At 41.5% G+C, this 20,448-nt stretch overlaps 1 protein-coding gene across 1 annotated transcript in view; it reads right to left on the bottom strand.

The window, feature by feature from the left end:
* Ltn1 (E3 ubiquitin-protein ligase listerin) overlaps positions 1-20,448 on the bottom strand; it is a 97,674-nt gene that overhangs the window by 30,323 nt on the left and 46,903 nt on the right. The window contains exons 7-8 of the mRNA XM_067124480.1: positions 9,747-9,920; positions 5,421-5,611 (exon numbers count right to left, since the gene is read on the bottom strand). Of these exons, the coding sequence (XP_066980581.1) occupies positions 5,421-5,611; positions 9,747-9,920 (365 nt within the window). The remainder of the gene's footprint in view (positions 1-5,420; positions 5,612-9,746; positions 9,921-20,448) is intronic.

The raw sequence follows: 20,448 nt of genomic DNA, 5'->3' as shown, positions 1-20,448 counted from the left end.
GTACCCAGCTCAAAAATAACTGATACCTAGTCTGGATAACATATCTAAATACTGGACATTTTAATTTCAATATTCAATAAACCATTCTTTTACACAATGCCTTAGGTGGTTAAGAGGCCAAAATGGAAAAAATCCAGACAATACCTCATTAACTTGCCACAATTACCATGGGAAATGTCATTATATAGGCCAATAAGGAAGCATATTGTAAGCTGCCATTTGTACAAAAAAAAAAGTATATCTTAGTTTAACCAGACCACTGAGCTGATTAACAGCTCTCCTAGGGCTGGCCCGAAGGATTTGATTTATTTTACATGGCTAAGAACCAACTGGTTACCTAGCAACGGGACCTACAGCTTATTGTGGAATCCAAACCACATAGCGAGGAATGAATTTCTATCACCAGAAATAAATTCCTCTTATTCTTCACTAGTTGGTCGGAGATTCAAACTTGCAGCCAGCAGAGTGCTAGCTGAGTACGGAACCCACTCGCCCAGCGAAGAACTGCCGTTTGTACAACAGGAAGTACTGTAGTGTAATTATACCAATCAGTTTGGATGTGATGAAAACAAAATTACTGGTAATATAAAATATTTACAAAAAACATGATTTGCCAGATCATTTTTCACTTTATGTATGCAGATTAACTTCATTACTGTTTAAATACTGAGAGCTTCTGAATGTTAGGCTATAATATTTCCATTACATTTTCAAGTTTACTACAAAGTTACCAAAAGTAAGGATGTTGAATTCAGTTTGTTAATATAGAGAAACATGTTAGACATATTTGATAAAATACTAAATATTCAACATGATCTCTGTCTCATCCATCTTCTCATGCAATTGTTTACTTCCTTCCTCTTTTTGGAAAAGACACTGCCACTGCTTTGTGGTTACCCATTCATCCAGAATATTTCTACCAATTATTTTTCATATTTCAAAAAATAACTTTTATTTGTAAGTGCACTGTTAAAAAGTATTAACAGATTACAATTTCACTTGGTATGTACTGCAGAACAAAGTGGGCATGTTAACCAACTACACCAATGAAATTATAAGCACTGTCACAGGCTTAAAGCTTGAAGCTTATTATTAAGTTGTAATATTTCTCAAAACATCTCAAGGGTCAGGGTATCCATGAGCCAAATGAAATGCTTTATTAGTCCAGTAATTTAAACAGATCCGAAAAACCCAAACCATATCCAAGAGCATTTGAGTCAGAGTGCCTTAAAAGGGTACTTTTTGTCACAGCTGTATGGCATGTTTTCATGAATTCCTCCACTGGGCATGCCCAATCATCCATAATATGCATATCTACTCACCATCTGTTTCTTACAACTTCAGATAATGCCATTTGTGCTTTTCCACCTTTGTGCTGTGACATTCATTCATCCCCTTTTTTAGCTAATTTTCTTTCTGTGAATATGTTCTGAATTCTCATCTTCTTTGTTCAAAGCCTTTATTTTCTTTTTGGAAATATATTTTCAGTAAATTGTAAGTCATTCCTGGTCAAGCTTGGTACATACTGCACTTTTGTTTTCAGCATTCCCAGCTTTAAAGTGCCCAGCTGCCTTCGGTTTCCTGTTCATGCTGTTGTGTACTTGGGTGATGATGTTTTGTTTGCCCCTTACAGGTTTCTGTGAGTGGGTCCTGAACAGTCTTTCTTCCTGTTTAGGACCTTTTACTGTTTAAAGTTTGATTTATTATTGTATTATTATCTTGTACTTATCAATTTTTTCTCTGTTCCGGCAGCAGGGAAATCTTCAGTACAACTTGACATAATCCCTGACCAGCCTTGTTACTATGTTGGCTTTTATTTTAGCAGTCTTTTATTAATAGCAACTACTTGCCTTCAACTCTGTGTTTATGGTGTTTTTTGTTTTTTTGTGATACTCTGCCAATGCAAATTTTGAATTTAAAATGTCTGATTTTTTTTGATGAATTGATAATTTAGTCATTCTGCTCATTCAATATCTGCTGTATGGGGGCAGTGTGTTTTTGTGTTACTTAAGGCTATTTTTTCACCTCAGTTACCATGTCTCTGCATATTTGCAAATGTTTTCTATGATAATCTTGTAGCTTGTTCATGTCTCCCCTTAATAAGGACCCCCATCACCTAAGTTGTTCTAGTAAGGGTTATTAGTTTGCCTCAATTAAATGTATGGTATATAACTGTCTATGGATTGAGAGTTCCTGTTCCCACACAAAGAGATCCTACAAGCATCTTATGCCTTAACTTTATGCTGATGCTGCGTTAGATTCATCTGCTCCCAGATGTGTTTCCAATCTCCTCTGCCTGTGTCCTTGGTCAAGGAGCATGCCTCTTTAGGTGATGCCTCAATCTCAGCTATGCTTCTCTTGTGTAAAACTGGAAGGCTGCACTAATGAGTAGACTCAAAGAATCTGGAGGCTCATTTACTCCTAGTGCTCCCATTCCAGGTTTGATTAATATAATCTGGAATTTTTGTAGCACTCTCAATTTCACTGTAACCACTTATATTCAGTTCTGTTTACCATATTCCTTAAATTTTTTTTTATATTCTTTCAATGTTTTTATGAATTAACTGTATTTTGTTTATCCTTCCAGCAAACCCCACTGCTGAAGGTAAGACTACAACTGGACTCAATAGTATCAACAAGCAGCCAATCAGAACTCAGCACACCAGTCCACCCACTAACTGTAACCCACCACCTGCTATAAATATGTACCTGTATGTACCTTAAATCTTAATTCATTCATTTTTGTAATTCTTTGCAGATGACCAACATAGTCAGAGTCGAAAAGTCAGAGGAAGTAAAACCATTACTACAGAACATCTTTATATGACCCCAGGATAACAAATACAGGCAGTCCCCGGTTAATGGCGGGCTCGGTTAATGGCAATCCAGTTTTATGGCGCTTGTCTAGCAACTCAAATCGCTAATTTTTGCATAAAAATCAAAATCACCGAAAATTTTACCGCTATAACAGAGGCACCGATAATTTGGTATTGGCGCTGTTATCATACATACCGACAGAGACGCCGTATACCATACACGCTGATGAAATAAGATGGCGCTTTTTCAGCGCCGATAAGGCCTGAAAATCGCCAAAAAAGTGCTGGAAATTGCCGATTTTCAGTTACCATCACACCCCCAGAACGGAACCCCCGCCAATAACCGAGGACTGCCTGTATACCAGTTACACGCTGATGAAAGGGTTGTAAGATACACAAAGAACTTTACAAATATCATAGTATATTCAACAATACTTCCAGCACAATAAAAACAATTAATAAGATGGTAGTCTCCTTTTGAAACTTATTATTATTCAACAAAATTATTATTATTATTATTATTGTTAACATTTGTAAAATTAGTACAAAACAGATTCATTTAATAACTGGATTTATTTCTTTATTTTAAGAATTCTAAAATAAGTATTTCTTAATTATTTATTTTATATTATCATCCAAAACGCTCATGAGTTAACATTCTTCTCAGGGCTGGATTAATTGAAACAAATTTTTTTTAACAAAAAATTGTTTTCTGAGTTTGCATAAGCAATTGACCAATATTCATATCCAGTGAAGAACTACCAATTTTGGGCCAATGCTTTAAATGCATCGAGGAGTTTAGATTCATCGTTGAAGGAATGTCAGGAACTAGGGCTTTAAGGAGCCCCAGGTGTGGGACCGAATCACGAGGGTAAAACAAACAATAATAATAACAATAAACAAAATTAATAATGGTAACCCTCCAGTCAATGCTAGCAGGATGGCAATGGCTGAAGGCGAATGGTAAAGGAACAATGTTCATTACGTGGGGCCACACTAAACCCATGTTTGTTGGATAAAGATGAACCCAAACAGCGAAGATGGACGACATGGGACGAATCTTCAACCAATAGGAGAAGTCCTGCATCCGCCATCTAGGCCATGAGTCGCAAGGCTGAAGGAGTAGGCTACCAGAAGGGGAGAGGAGACAAGGAGAACATGATACCCTCAAGTCGACAACCTTCCTTCCCAAGGAACTTGGAAGGAAACTCAGGAGCTGCCCAAAGCCCAACATCACTAAAACAAACCTAGATATGAATATTAACCAACAGGAGAGAAATTTTTTGCCGAGAGCCAGCAGGGAGGTTCAGGGGATTCCAGCCAATAAAAACAATTAATAAGATTCCTCCAGGGAAATTGGGGAAAGAGGACAAACTCTTGAGAGCTGATATCAAAATAAATGGGATGGAAAACTGACCATCCAAAAACAAGAAAATTTTGTTCAACAAAACCTACCTCGAGTGAGTAATTCATTATTATTTATTAGGCTCATTGGAGAAACAAATAAAACACATTATGTAGCACCATCTTACTATGAGATAATTGAAAAGGAAGATATGTACATATGCAAAACAAAACTAAAGTGGAGGAGATTTATTCTTTATTTTAAGACAAGGGCAATTCTACTATGACTGGGAAACTGAAACCAGAAGAACAGAAGAGTACATGGCTGATTTCTTACGAAGATCCCAATATTTATTATGAGACCAAAAACATTATTCAAATTATTAAGAAGAATCAGAGATGGAAAAGGTGCTCAAGCCATCGCAGATGAAGAAAAAATCAAAAATTTACCGTATCACGTGCCAATGAGTTAACATTCTTAACCTCAAAGGGGCTGGATCAGAAAGTAACAGGTCTTGTCATGAAACAAATATAATTTTTAACAAAAATTGACAGGACCTTCTCAGAAATATTATCATCTTACCTTTATATTACATCTACCTAAAAGCCCACCTCCTGATGCCACTGCTTTATACCAGCTATCCAGACTATACAAGTAGTGAGATGCCTGCTACCAAGGACCTGATAGAGCTGGATGCACAATTGTATGCTAAACCACTAGCACAGAAAATGCTCCTTCTTTCTACTGCATTTAGTGTCTGGAGATTAGCCCAGGTGTACAAATATCCTCAGTAAAAATAATGGGTTTGTCATAAAACAAGCTTAATGTTAAGAAAAAAAAGAGTTTAAGATTACGAAGGCAGACATTGTCCTGATAACCCTCCCATCAACATATATTTTGAAAAATCAGGGGAAAAACAAGAAATTATACCTCAGTGTATCCTTAAGTATGGGACTTGCACCCAAAACTATGGAAGGCCATGGTACAGAAGGTAAGGCACAACTAAAGTTTGCAAAAATGGTTTATGTGGTACCACTAAGTACTGTATCAAGAAACTAAGCTGCATCCATGACACCTCTTTGGTGGCAACTATACCTTCAGAACGATTTTGGCATAAGATAGTCACTCAGTAGCAAGGCCTTATGTAAAACTATGGTTTGCAATTGCTTAAAAACACACAATGTAACAAACCATGTAACAATAAAAAAGCATTTTGAGATCACACATGAAAACAATATTAATAAAATTTGTCTACTAACCCCTTAGAGAATGCTCGAAAAAATTCTACATAGAAGGTGTTTTTATCCTCTGTTGCTTTCTCAGGAATAAGACTGATCACTGGTAACAGCTGAGGATATAATTCTGTGCCACAACCTCTTCCTCCATCACGCAAAACAGAATATATACGGCCAATTACAGACCTGCTGGTTGTTGCATCTGTCCATATATCCTGAGGAAAAAATTGAAAATCAGATAAATTTGGCAAATACAATAGATTTTGTTTATATTATCAACAATGAAACGGATTCACTTTCTGTAGTTTAACTAAACACCATTTACCATTTACAGAGAAAAGTGTTCATTATGACAGAAAAAACAAAGGTTTTATGACATTACATGTGTTTTTCACAAAAACATAAATCAAAACAATCTGCCCATATTGCAGTCTGCAATGAATTCAGAAAAACTAGTGTTCACAAAAGAAAACTTTCTCATGATGCTGGTTCCACCTGGACCATCAAACATCCATCAACCAGCTACCTGAAACTGTGTGTAGACAGTATGCAATTGTGAGACTGAAGGGATCAGTAGGCAAGCACTTCATTTATGACAAATAAGTTTGCATGGAAAATCAATTTTATGTTATAAATTTTGTTTGTTAATAACAAACCCATCGATGATATAATTATCAGGTTCACTATCTGGGTGCGAGGCCAAGTCCCTAACTGTCTCAGACTAATTTCAAGGGTTTGAAGGATCTACAATAACCCTTACAAACTGTTATATGTCAGGGATCCAGGATCTTAGAAACTAAAAAAGGGTTTACTTTAGGAGTTGATAAACCTACAAGTACATGTAAGAATTGTATCTGATATCATTGGGAAATGTCAAGAAATATAGCAACTAACAACTGAGACAAAAGCATAAGAAATTCTGAAAGACTATTCCTGTGAATACTGTGAATGGCATACAAACAAGGTGGAATAAACAACTTCAGTGACTTACACCCAAACTAATATTAGCATGCTACGATTACCAATTCAATGTTGTATCTGGTCACTGCCTTCAGTATTGGCAAGCATAATATGCAAAGAAAAAACCAAGTGAAGAATAGCAAATAGCGTAAAAAATGATTCTCACTTTTACCTGTTCCCTCTCATCTGAAACTTGCCAGAATGGCCTGCCTGGTTATCAAGAGATTGTGCTTGAGGCCAGTTTTGTACAGTGAAATGTTAGGATGTAAGACTGAAGATCTGATTTACATGGGTACTGCTGAACATGCCCCACTGACTCAAGCAACAGATAATCTTTGTCCCAGTAATCAAGGTTGAAACAGTGATGGGGGAGGGTGTTATGATACTGTCTCTGCTACTTGTCATTTGCATCTTTGATTACAAAATCTGGTACAGGCAGTCCCTGGGTTACGACAGGTTCAGCTTATGACGTTCCGAGCTTACAACGCTTTTCAAATACATTCATCAAAAATTATTTCCCAGTTTAAGACGCATGTTCCAGGGATATGTCACTAAAGACACCGATCCAACAGAAGAAATATGGCTCCAAAATGGCAGAATAATCAAAATTTGAAGTTCTTTTTTATTAAAAACCCAATAAAAATGCAGGTTACATCATTTTCAAGACACTCAAAGGATTAAAAGTAACATTTTCTTACAATTTTCAATGATCTCTCAGCTTGCGACGATTTTTGGGTTATGACGCGGCGCAGGAATGGAACCACCATCGTAAATCAGCGACTGCCTGTATATCCAACTATCCAAGTGAAGACCACAGAAGCACTGTTCAACCAGATCATGGGATAAAACATTTACGGTTTTTCAAGGAAAATCATCCTCAGCAGGAAGATTGCCATCAATGTGAAAACTGTGAAACCTTAAAATGAGTGGCTACTTCAAAAGATTTCACCAGGCTGGAAGACACAAAGGGTTAACCATTGTTAAGAACAGTGAAATATTCTTGAACTGTCAGGATTATCATCATCTTCACAGACAGCTGAAAAACAACCAACTTCTGGTTACAGTAAATGAAAGACTGAGAGGTGTCTACATCCAAAAATACAGAGGTGGAACAACACAACCTTCTCCAAATCAGTGAATTCAGCCATGCCTAATTTGGTGACTAGTTTGTTGGCCACGTCTGCAAAAGGCAAAAACTGTCTGCCATTAAAGACCTTATCAATGTCTATGACGATCAACTAGTTCAACAGACTGATTTTTTTTCTTACTTCAAGGGTTTCCATCAAGAGGGAAAACCTCATAAATAGCATGAAAATGAGTGTCACTGCTTGATAAAGAACTCAGACCTTGGACTACACAGTCACTTGACGGTATACTGGAGGCATCAATTATCCAACACTGGCACAACCTTTGCCTCAAAAGCTACTATAGTAATATGTTCAGGATAAGACAAAAATTCAGTGATCCTGCTGAAGAGCACCAACACTGATGGATTAAAATGACAATATTTGCTCCTGGTGTCAGCATCCAACGTAAGTACATGGCTTCTGATGTAGGAACAAACTTAATTTTCCAAGTTGTCAGGGAGATACTACTGATTCATCAAATATAAGTGTCATTAAAGTTATGTTGCTGTTACCACCATTACCAAACATTCACTTGGATGTCTGAAATTATCTATTCCTAAGCCTCAGAGATTTCAATGATGTTAAATTTTACACAAGGCTTGCAGAGCATCAGCCAGGTTGAAAATCAGCAAACTGGATATACTGTACATTACCAGCAAGTTCTAAAGTTACTCAGCCTGCATTCCATAAAGGCCTTTCCTGATATGGCTTCTAGAAGTCTACCCATATTACAGAACCCTACCCATATCAAAGAACTCTCCAAATTCAAGGTCATCCTATGTTGTTCTTCCACATGTAATATGTCTCATGCAAGAAAGCTATCAAAACAGCTTCTTCTTAGACCTAACAACCCTAAAACCTATACTTATGACTACTATATTCAGTCTTGAGTAGTTTACTCATAAGAAACAGGAAGTCAATGGACCTCTCTTGTTCTACTTAACTTTATTGCCAAAACTAAACTCCTGGACTTTCCAGATGACTTCTTTGGGATCCTTCTCCATCTCTTCCCTTTAAAACATGGCAGGAATTTATAGGCGAGTTATACCCTTGTCTTCAGTTCTAGCCACTGCTGGTTTGCCACCTAATCAACTTGTCTCTCTTCTATCTTTCTACCCTTCTGACTTAAAGAAGATATTGAAAAATTCCTATCCTTTTGAAGAAAAGAACTTCACTCTCACTAAATCAGTGTTCATGAAGATCAAGTTCTACCATACAAGCTGACCAAGGTAAATATATGGCAAAAACAAAATACCATTCTACTTTCTCCTCCTCTTACCTCAAGAACAACTCTGACAAATACCTAGATACATTTTCTCTGACCAAGATAACCAAGTCAGATAACTTCCATCCTAGTTCTTATTCCCTCACCCCCTCCTCTCACTTCTTTCTTACTTCACAAACTCACATCCCCACTCATTTAACATGGTTGCACTTAAATAGCAGCGTATTAACTATCTGTCCTGTCCTATTTAATGAACAGTCAGTCTTGCCTCTTTTGGCCTATATCAGATTCCCAGTCAGACTACCAAGCTAGAATAGTCAATACAGTATGCTATTTGAACTCCATATGACCCAACATTAGACTGAGCATGAGTCGACAATACAACTGATTTAGGTAAGATATTCTTGACAGATGTCATCCCTATCACCACTTACACAAAGTATGCTTCATAGTTGAAGATTAGATCACAAGGGTTGGTCATTAAGTAAACAATTACTTCCATATGTTCAATTCTAAGACAAGATAATGCTACCTCTAAATGTATTTCATTGAGTAAACAATGAGTTTAATATAATTTGAAGGTTTTTTAAAGAAATTTAACACAACATGAATCCCACCATTTATTTATTGTAATGGACTTTTGGGATGCTTCATAATTGTTTGTGGGAATTTCAATGTTAAATCTAGTCATATCAGGTAGAACTATAGCATATTCTTGCACAGTTAGCAGGATCCAATTACTGTACACTGGTTGTGACTCTAATATCCAGATGCAACAGTTTCATGGCAAACTGTCATACATCATACACATGAAATGATAACCTTTTTCCATGACAAGTACCTTTTCCATCATCTGGATAGACAGCACCTATCACTAGTGAAAAATAGGAAAGTATACAGCACTAATTAATAGGTACAGTAACAAGGTGTTAAAGAAAGAATTTACAAATCAAAGATATGTTCTTATTCGTATCTGAATATAAGGAAAAAACAGCAGCAAAAACTTTATTCCACGCCAACATTTATACTCATACTTACAGGGTATGCCACACAAAGGTGTAGGAATGCCACCCATACATGAGACAGAACTGTGCCATCATGATCATCTACAGCTGCAAGGATGGCTTTACTTAAGTCTCCCCTACAATCTTGGATTAGTTCACTGTCAAACTCAAAAACGTCCTTCACAAGTGAAAACCAGGCACTGCGGACCTATGAAAAAACCATATTAATGAACAAGTACGATACAATATTAAGAAATTAAAAAAACTTTTACACAAATGAAGACAAGTACAGTACAGTATTCCTCCAAAGATACAATACTTAGAGACCTGAGCAAGTACACATATGACAAAACTGAACATTTTTCATGGCATAGCTGCTGTGCGTCCTCAAAGGAGCAACACTTTCAAGATCGCCCCAGGGCTCCATAAGACAGACCAACCAATCTCAAAGAATTCTCTTATACAGTAGTTAGTCTCAGCCAGAATATTGCATGTTGGCACAGTGATAGAATAAAAGAATATAAAGGACAGGACAAGAGGATTCTATCTCCAGTTCACACATCGACTGCCTTGGCTTTTTCCTTTGCCTTACTCACACCATAATCATCATAACTTTAAAGCTAAGCACATAATTATAAGACCCAGTGAAAGGTTTAAGTTCCTCAAAATTTTAACATGTGGGCTAATATTTGTTAAAACTGGGAGCCAGTAGGTCTCCTCCAAAGTGGGAAGTTAGGATTACAGTAAACCCCCCCGTATTCGCGTTCTAACGATTCGCGGACTCACGCATTCGTGAGTTTCTCTGTAGAACATATCTACCCATTACTTGCGGAAAATTCGCCCACTCGCGGTATTTTTCACTTAGAAATATTCATTAATTACTGTATTTTCATATAATTTTCATGAATAAATGCACTTTTTGTGATAAAACTATTAAAATACTCAGGTGTAAGCATTTTTACAGGGTTTTTCTTGTGTTTAAACTATCAAAATGGGCAGTTCTAAGTGTTTTTAGAGGGGTTTTAAGTATTCGCGGATTTTAGCTATTCGCGGGGGGGTGTGGTACGCATCACCCGCGAATAAGGGGGGTTCACTGTAATTGTCGGGCTGTAGTTTTTTCCTGTCTGACAAAGCAATTGTTAGAATTAAGGCAGTAATATTAGACAATTTTGTTATTGAAAGTCATTAGTCAATGACCTTTTTAACACTGATAGATAATTTAAAGTTATTGAAAGGGTAAAACGGGTTAGCCTAACTTCTTGTGTACGAAACATAGCCATAATCGTAGTTCCCAATCATGCTTGACTTATGAGCCTTGGTGTTTACTTAGGGCCAATATTTCCTTTGTAGTATTTTATAATCAAACTACATGGATTTTCTGATATAGAAAGTTCCCCAGTTATCCTTAATATCGGGAGTCTCTTCAAATGTATAAAGGAAAAACATTCTTGAGGATCTACTTCTAACAGGTATTACTCAGCCGGTAGTGACATCACGTTTTAAAGATTGTCGGGAATATAAAAATGATATTTTAATGATAAAATAAGGTTTGTTCATACTTACCTGGCAGATATATATATAGCTGTATTCTCGAAGGTCCGACAGAATTTCAAATTTCGCGGCACACGCAGTGGCCGGTCAGGTGGTTAGTACCCATTCCGCCGCTGGGAGGCGGGTATCAGAACCATTCCCATTTTCCATTCAGATTTTCATAGTGCCGTTGTCTCCTGAGGGGAGGAGGGTGGGCACTATTGAATATATATCTGCCAGGTAAGTATGAACAAACCTTATTTTATCATTAAAATATAATTTTGTTCATGAAACTTACCTGTCAGATATATATATAGCTGAATCGCACCATTGGCGGTGGGCAGAGACAGCATAGGATTGAGAAACAAAACAATGTAGATGATTACACATCTTGGTTCCTTACCTTTTAGCATAGCTGACTTCGTGATTACTGTCACCCAAGTCTGCGTCTGCTTTACTGGAGTTTCCAACGAGGTAGAGACCTATATGGTTGGAGAGTTCCAGACGATCTGTCAACGGGGACGTGACCACTATGTGCCCAGATCGTAGCCCTCAAGAAGGAAGCAAAGAGACAAAAATAACCACCTGACCTACCAAACATCGTGACTAGTTAAAAACTAAGGAAAGGGAAGACTGCCCCCACAGTCTACCCCACAACCATAAAAACAAAACCAAAAATTTTTTAAAAACTATTCCTAACCATACATTAAAGGATAGGATGGGTACTGCCTCCTTCTCCCAAGATCGTACAGCAAGACTCATACACTGTTCTTACGTCCTTTAGGTAATGAGAGGCGAACACAGAATGACTTCTCCAATAGGTGGCATTCATAATATCGTTCAGAGCCATGTTCTTTTGAAAGGCTACTGACGTTGCAACAGCCCGAACCTCATGCGCTTTAACTTTCAAAAGTTCGAAGTCACTCTCCTGACAACTCTTATGCGCTTCTTGAATGGTGGACCTCAAGAAGAAAGCCAGCGCATTCTTTGACATGGGGACGTCAGGTCTTCTCACCGAGCACCATAACCTATCCGCAAGACCTCTCGACTCTTTTGTCTTGTCCAAGTAGAACTTTAGAGCCCGAACAGGGCATAGCAGTCTTTCTGGTTCCTGACCCAGAATACCCGCCAAACCTTTCAATTCAAAGGACTTGGGCCAGGGGTGAGACGGGTTCTCATTCTTGGCAAGAAACGACGGTTGGAGAGAGCACACCGCATCGTCTCCTTTAAAACCAATTGACTTAGATATTGCATGAATCTCACTGATTCTCTTTGCAGTAGCGAGAGCAACTAAAAATAAAGTCTTCTTTGTTAAGTCCTCAAAGAAGCAGCATGAAGGGGTTCAAAGGGCTTTGCATCAGGAACTTAAGAACTACGCCCAAATTCCAAGATGGAACCAAAACTGATGCACCTTAGTCGTCTCGAACGACCTAATGAGGTCATGTAGGTCCGTATTGTTGGCGATATCTAATCCTCTGTGCCGAAAGACCGCCGACAACATACTCTTATATCCCTTAATAGTAGAGACTGCCAGCTTCGGAACTTCCCTAAGGAAAAGAAGGAAGTCTGCAATCTGGCTCACAGTGGTCGAGGAAGAGGAAATCCCTCTGCGTTTACACCACTGCCGAAATACGGCCCACTTCGACTGGTAAACTGCGATCGAGGATGTTCTCCTGGCTCTCGCGATCGCTCTTGCCACCTGCTTCGAAAAACCTCTCGCTCTCGCCAGCATTTCGATAGTCTGAACGCAGTCAGACCGAGAGCGGAGAGGTTTTGATGGTATCGTTCGAAGTGGGGCTGTCTGAGTAGATCTGGACGAAGAGGCAACACCCTTGGAAAGTCTACCAGAAGCAACATTACCTCCGGGAACCACTCCTTGTAAGGCCAAAAAGAGCGATCAGAGTCATCCTTGTGTCTTGTGACGACGCTAACTTCCTGACCACTTCTCCCAGGATCTTGAAGGGAGGGAAAGCGTAAAGGTCCAGACGAGACCAGTCCCAAAGAAGGGCGTCTATTGATACTGCTCCTGGATCCAGGACAGAGAGCAGTAGAGCGGAAGCCTGTTGTTCTTTGATGTTGCAAACAGGTCTACTAAGGGTCGACCCCATAAACCCCACAGTTTTTGGCACACCTCCTGGTTCAGAGTCCACTCTGTCGGGAGCAGTTGATGACGACGACTTAGCAGGTCCGCTCTCACGTTCTGAACGCCTGCTACAAACCTCGTCAGGATCGTAACGTTCCTGGAACTGTCGCCCACAACAGGATCTCTTTTTGCAAGTACGAACAGGGAACGAGAATGAGTGCCTCCCTGCTTTTTCAGGTAAGCTAGAGCTGTGGTATTGTCGCGTTTACCTGGACTGTGCGACCGACACTTGATCTTGAAGAATCGAAGGGCTAGAAGAATCGCCCCTAATTCTTTCATATTGATATGCCAGGTCACCTGTTCCCCTCTCCAGGTGCCTGACACTTCTCTCTTGCCCAGTGTTGCTCCCCACCCGACATTGATGCGTGAGGAGAACAACACTAGGTCGGGGTTCGGAAGGCTGAGAGACACGCCTTCTGAAAGCTTCGAGGGATCCAACCACCACCTGAGATGCTCCTTCACTTCGAGGAAAGTTTGAGAGACAACTGAAATTTTCCTTGTCTTCCCAGTTGTCTTGCAGGAAGAACTGAAGAGGCCTGAGATGTAGTCTCCCTAGGGAAACAAACTTTTCCAGTGAGGAAATGGTCCCCAGCAGACTCATCCACTCCCCTCACCGAACATGTTTCTTTCCTAGGAAGGCCAGGACTTTTCCGTAGCACAGCTGTTGACGTTCGGGGGACGGAAAAGCCGAAAAAGCCACTGAGTCCATCTGAATCCCCAGATACACGATGGACTGAGTTGGAGTCAGGTGTGACTTTTGAAGTTGACCAGCAGGCCGAGTTCTTTTTCGTCAGGTTCAAAGTTGCTTGAAGATCCTCCAGACACCTCTCCCTCGATGACGCCGAATCAGCCAGTCGTCCAAGTAGAGCGACACACGTCGCCTGCCAGATGCAGCCACCTTGCTACATTCCTCATGATGACGGTGAAAATCATGGGAGCTGTGGACAGGCCAAAGCAAAGAGCTCTGAATTGATACACCTTTCCCCTCAAGACGAACCTCAGGAACTTCCTTGACTGAGGATGTATCGATGCGTGGAAGTACGCGCGTCCTGAAGGTCGAGGGATACCATCCAATCCCCTGGTCTTAAGGCTCCTAGAACAGACTGCGCCGTCTCCATCTTGAAAGTTTCTTTCACGAAGCGGTTCAGGCTGCTGACATCCAGCACAGGTCTCCAACTTCCCGACTGTTTGGGACCAGGAACAGCCTGTTGTAGAAGCCCGGGGAATTCAGGTCTAAGACCTGTTCTACTGCTCTCTTGACGAGCATTTGCCGCAGCAGGTCGTACAGGATCTCTTGTTTTTCTGGACCGTACGACGGAGAGAGGTCCAAGGGCGAAAGGCTTAAGGGAGGGGGAGAAAGGAAAGGGATCTTGTATCCTTTCTCTAAAACCGAAAGGGACCAACTGTCTGCCCCTCTCACTTTCCAGGCCTCGGAAAACGCAAGAAGCCTGGCACCCACCGGTATCTGGAGGAGAATCACATCACTTCTTGCCCCTACCTCTAGCAAGGGCTTTACCTCTCGAGAGGTTCTTTCCTCGAGAAGAAGGCTTTGAAGATGATCCGGCACGAAAGGGCTTCTTCATCTTGGGTGAATGCTGACGGTTTGACGTCGTCGAGGTCACGGGAACCGCAGGGCGCCGATGACTGAGCCAACAGGTCCTGTGTGGTCTTCTCTTGCAAGCTTGCAGCGATGTCCTTTACCATCGAAGCCGGAAAAGATGACTGGAAAGGGGAGCAAACAACAGTTCTCCTTTCTGTGCCAAGGAGACGGACTTCGTAAGCGAAACCGCAGAAGAGAGACCTCTTCTTGAGCACTCCAGTCAAAGTGCGAGGCCAATTCGTCAGAACCATCTCGGACCGCCTTGTCCATGCAAGACAAGATGCTCAAAAGGTCCGACAAAGGAGATCGAGTCCTGACTCCGAGACTTAAGGTCCAAAGCTCCAAGGCACCAGTCAAGGAAGTTGAAAACTTCTATCGTCTTTGAAAAGGCCCTTCAAAAGATGGTCCATCTCCGTAGAAGAGTCCAGGGAACCTTGGCGTCGACAGATGAGACCTCCTACTCGAATCAACGAGAGAGGCGAAGTCTCCTTAGATGAGGAAGGAAGACGTAAGCCTAAGTCTTCTCCGGTCTCATACCACATCGCGCTTTTCGAGAGTCTTGAAGGGGAAGGGCGAAAGAAGACTTTCCTTGGGCTTTATGGGAGTCCATCCACAAATGGACTTTCTTGAAGGCCCGCTAGTGGAGAGCGATTTAGTCATCTTCAGAAATCCCGGGCTTTCCTAGACTTAGTGAAGTCAGTTGAGAAGGAGGGGAGAGAGGTACTGCCGGCAGAAACTTGTCAGGAAACAATTCCTTCAACAGCTTGAGCGAGAATCTGGTAGTCCGACGACGAGGACTGATCTAATCTCATCTTCAGACTCGAGACCTTGAGTCTATCTCCAACATCGGGCGGGAAGAGCAGAGAGAAGTTGGAGAGGAAACACGCCGCAGGGACCTCTGCTTGGAAGAGGAACTGGCGTGCAAAGCAGCAGGAGAACCAGGAACCACCACGAGAGCGACAGCAACTGCAGGTGGAGCGTCTTGAAGGGAGTCAAAACGTCCATCGGGCCACGTCTGGCAGCATGACGAGCTTCTTGAGCGCCCAATCGGCGTCACGTCTGGCAGCATGACGAACGTCTGGATCGTCCCAGAGCGTCACGTCTGGCGGCATGACAAACGTCAGGAGCCTGACGGCGTCATCAACAAAAAGGTGAACGTGGCGTCTAGAACGAAGGGAGGGGAGGGCGTCCTGGGGTGACGCCACGACGATCCTCCCCAACACCCTCCGGGACGAGAGTCTAGGGTTCCTTCCACGACGAGCAGGCGAAGCAGACGAAGGTGACGAACGAGGAGCAGGAGAAGGAGAACGCCTAGATCTCTTCACTGGAAGTCTAACATCCTTCCGACGAGGACGGACCTGGACTCTCTCTGCAATGAAAGAGGAGAGTTGCTGCTGCATGGAGGCAATAAGGGTCCTCGTTGGTGACGCCTCTCTCTCTGGAGAATTACGGAACCTAGAGGCAGAAGGACGAGGGGCGTCCTAATCCTCTTCTCTTGAGGGGAGAGCTCTTGGCGCTCAAACACGTCTTCTTCGGATGACGTCCGGTACTTCTTTTTGGGGAACGCATCCACAAACTCTGGCGAGGAGCACAGAGCAGAGAGAGAGGACGTGAGCGCCCTCCTCCCTAAAGCTTCTCTTAAGAGGGCGAGAGTCTATCTGACGGTTCCAACCCCTGCGTGGGGAGGACGTGTCAGAAGACAAGAAGCAGTCCTTCAGGACCCGAACACGAGTTCGCGCCTGGGCAGCCTGGGAACGCGTCTTCAGGACCTGCGGAAGGGACGCCAGACTGGTGGGGGTTCCCCGTCACCCTCCTTCGGCTTTCGACATGCTCTCTCCCTGAGTCCTGGGAGTCCAGCAGAGGTCCAGGCCTAGAGGCATGATGGGGCCGGTCTGACGCCCCCTCCACTGCAATGGGGGCACTAGTCACTTCACAACACTTTTCTTGGAGAGCTGACACCTTAGATTCTAATGCACGAATCGATTCCATCATAGCGGAAAGCATATTAGTCTCCACTGGCACGATCTCAGGGGCTGGAGACAAAACCACAGGGTTAGGATCTAAAGGTACAGGGGAGTTAGGGCCGACATCAACACTTCCGCAAAGAGAAGCACTCCTGGAGGAAGACCTCCTCAGTCGATCACGCTCCAACTTCCTCACATATTTATCATACGCTCTCCATTCATTTTCAGACAAAGAAGCACATTCATCACACCTATCATTCAACATGCATATATGCTTCCTACAGTTAGAACATACAGTGTGAGGGTCAACCGCAGCTTTCGGCAACCTCACCTTACATTCAGACATCACACACGCACGGTAACTAGCAGAGCTAGACCCAGACATAATGATAATCTAAAGCAAAACCCAAAGAAAAGTCAAAAAAGCGTATGCCGATCTACCGATCCAAAGTCAAAATACCAAAAGACAATGAGATACTCAAGAAAAAAGCAAATCCTATGACGGAGGTGCAGACAACAGTTGTTGACAACACCGGCGACAGAGAAAATCTGAATGGAAAATGGGAATGGTTCCTGATACCGCCTCCCAGCGGCGGAATGGGTACTAACCACCTGACCGGCCACTGCGTGTGCCGCGAAATTTGAAATTCTGTCGGACCTTCGGAGAATACAGCTATATATATATCTGACAGGTAAGTTTCATGAACAAAATTACTTTTTCGTGATGGTGAGCTCTGCCAAACAAGTTAAAATCTTACAGATAGTGATTTTATATAAATCTGGTGCGATAATTCCAATAATTAACATGTTTAATTATGTACCAACTAACGTAGCCTGTAACCTTTACCTGGTGCTTGGGAACAGACAGGGTAACAAAAAGTTATGAAATGTATAGAAATACATTGTGTGGGTATCCATTTACTTTTGTCTTAATTGAGTTTGGAAGCATTTGTGAGTAAAGCTTTTAAGGCAATGTTAATTTAGTAATTGTAAATTAATATTTTAATACATTACATACTACTATTTTATGGATATTACCCAATGATCATGTTACCTAACACTATGGACACTTACAAGTACTTGTGGCCATGTCAGTTAGTTTTAATTTGAAGTGTTTGCTTCCTATACTACAGTGATACAGGTAGTTAACACTATGCAGTTTTTAATAAACACTTGTTCCTTTTTTAACTACTGGGCTGCTGTTACACAAGACCCACAGATTACTTGCATCACAGCAAATTGCTCAATCTGCTTTTTGCCTATGGATATGGCTCATAACTACCAGCCATGAGCCAGCCCCTGTAAGAATAAACGAGATTTTGTTGGTTGCCAGACGTGTGAAATATGTAACATGCTCCTGGCAGCAAGCTTAAATGATGAAAGAGATCATTTTAAGCTGTCTCTATGAGTTCAGTAGGAGTATGGTAGGAGGAGATTACATCATTCCGGCAGAACTCCAGCAGTGCATGTTTCTGTCCATCTCCAAGCAGAATCCACATTTGGCCCAGTACTCCAAAAGCAGTGGATTCTAGAAATTTCAACTTCAACTACTCTAATGGAGATGAAGAGTCTTTCCTTGGGAGACAGGTCACTAATATCCAACATGAAGTGGATATACCCACTGAAATTTCTCTTTTGAATCCAGAAGAACTAGGGAACATTCTTCTGCTTTAAATGAGAGATACCTCAAATGAGAATCTTGCCTCTCCCATGCAGCAATCAGATATTGAAGGGGACCCCAAGAGGGTCCACCCAACCCCATCTGAAGTGTCTGTACCTTCTAGGGGGTAGTGATTTATTCTGGAATAATAAACTGCTGGGCGGTGATGATATGACTGCACTGGCTCAGTCAGTTCATGCAGGCTTCCCTGATAGGGATATTCCACTTGCTGTACTTTCAGAATTCTGAGAGGAAATCATGAACAGTATCAAGGATGACCTTGTTACTGAGCGTCAGCATATCCAAGATGCTATCCATAATTCCCAAAAGGAATTTAAGTCTGTCCTGGATATGGAACTGGGTGGGATGTGTAAAAAACTTCTCATCCTTCAAACTAGAGGATAGAGAGACTGCGCAATCTGCCCAGGCAAAGATTAATTTTCTCAACAAAAAACTTACATCACTGAAACAGGGTAATAAAAAAAAATCCAAGACCAAAAAGAAGTTGAATTGGTTACCTAGATCCCTGTTGAAATCAGGATGCGTAATAAGAGACAGCCTACTCACTCCCAGACCTCAGAATGGTAACAATAATATGACCAGGTCGGACAATAAAACCTCATAGCAGAATGTAGTATGGGCAGACATATCCACCCCTAAGAATGATACTGATAACCCTTGGTGAGAAATCTCACTGTATATCTTTCATTAGATGGGAAATGCCTCATTAATGACAGGAAAACTGGGATTTAGGCTGAACATGTAGAGTTTCTGGACAGCGCAGCCTTTCTCAACACTAAATGGTGCTTTGTCCCTTTCAATAAGAATTCAGAAACTGTTGAAGGAGATGGTTATCCTGCCTATTCATATAACAATGAAAGCCATAGCAGCAACCTTTCTCCAGTTTTATTGAAAATAAAGCACAAGAATAATTTTAGAGAACCAGTAACCTCTCCAGGAGACACTAGCCTTCTGTCCCTTCACATCTAAAACACTCAACCATGTGAAGACAGAGTTTCAGAATTTTGTGGTGACTGGGAAACAAGAGTTATGGCAGACATACAGCCACTTGTCTCTTCCATCCCAGAATATGATAGTTCTACAAAGGAATGGGCAACACTTTTTCTTCCTATTGAGAGGAGAGAGCTCCCATTGGACATGACTACCCAACAATTTGGAACCCCTACAAGAAAATTCTCAGGACAGCCATGGCTGAATTTTATGCTAGGCTCCACCTCCTCAATATTATAACTTATACTAATATGATGGAAGTAGCTATTAAAGAGCTTCCAGTCTTCCAAAACACTGTTCGCTGCAGCAGCCAAAACACTATGCGGACCCTATGGGGAACACTCTGTGACTTTGTAGAGTGTCGAATTAAGGCTTGAAAGGAAGCATCGGTGCATTCCAACATTTCACTCCCAGTGTAACCTCCCTATTACATTCTTTCCCTTCTGTTGGGACCTGTTTGAAGAATCTGTTAGCACACAACTCACTGAAAGTGCCCGACAAAGGAATTACACAGTATATGCAGTCTTGAAAAAGGGGAATCGGTGAAACAATACTCTTCAGTTTCTTCTTCCCAAGCTTAAAAGAGCTTATGATGAATCAGTCATACAAACCTCCAGTCACTACTAATGGATCCCTCCAACAATAGAAGAGAGGATAACATTAGCAGCAACACCCCTTTAAAAGCAGACAAAGACGCTCCTACCAGGGAAATGAAAAATCAACTCTTGGACTGCGTACTAAAGGCAAGGGAAGAGGTGGAGCCCAATAGGACTTGCACAGTCAGGGTTGTAGTCTTCAGTATCACATGAAGTGGAGGTCCTCACCTTG

This window comes from Macrobrachium rosenbergii, chromosome 22, assembly GCF_040412425.1.
Source record: "Macrobrachium rosenbergii isolate ZJJX-2024 chromosome 22, ASM4041242v1, whole genome shotgun sequence".
Taxonomy (NCBI): domain Eukaryota; kingdom Metazoa; phylum Arthropoda; class Malacostraca; order Decapoda; family Palaemonidae; genus Macrobrachium; species Macrobrachium rosenbergii.
This window is presented reverse-complemented; position numbering and strand designations above follow the sequence as displayed.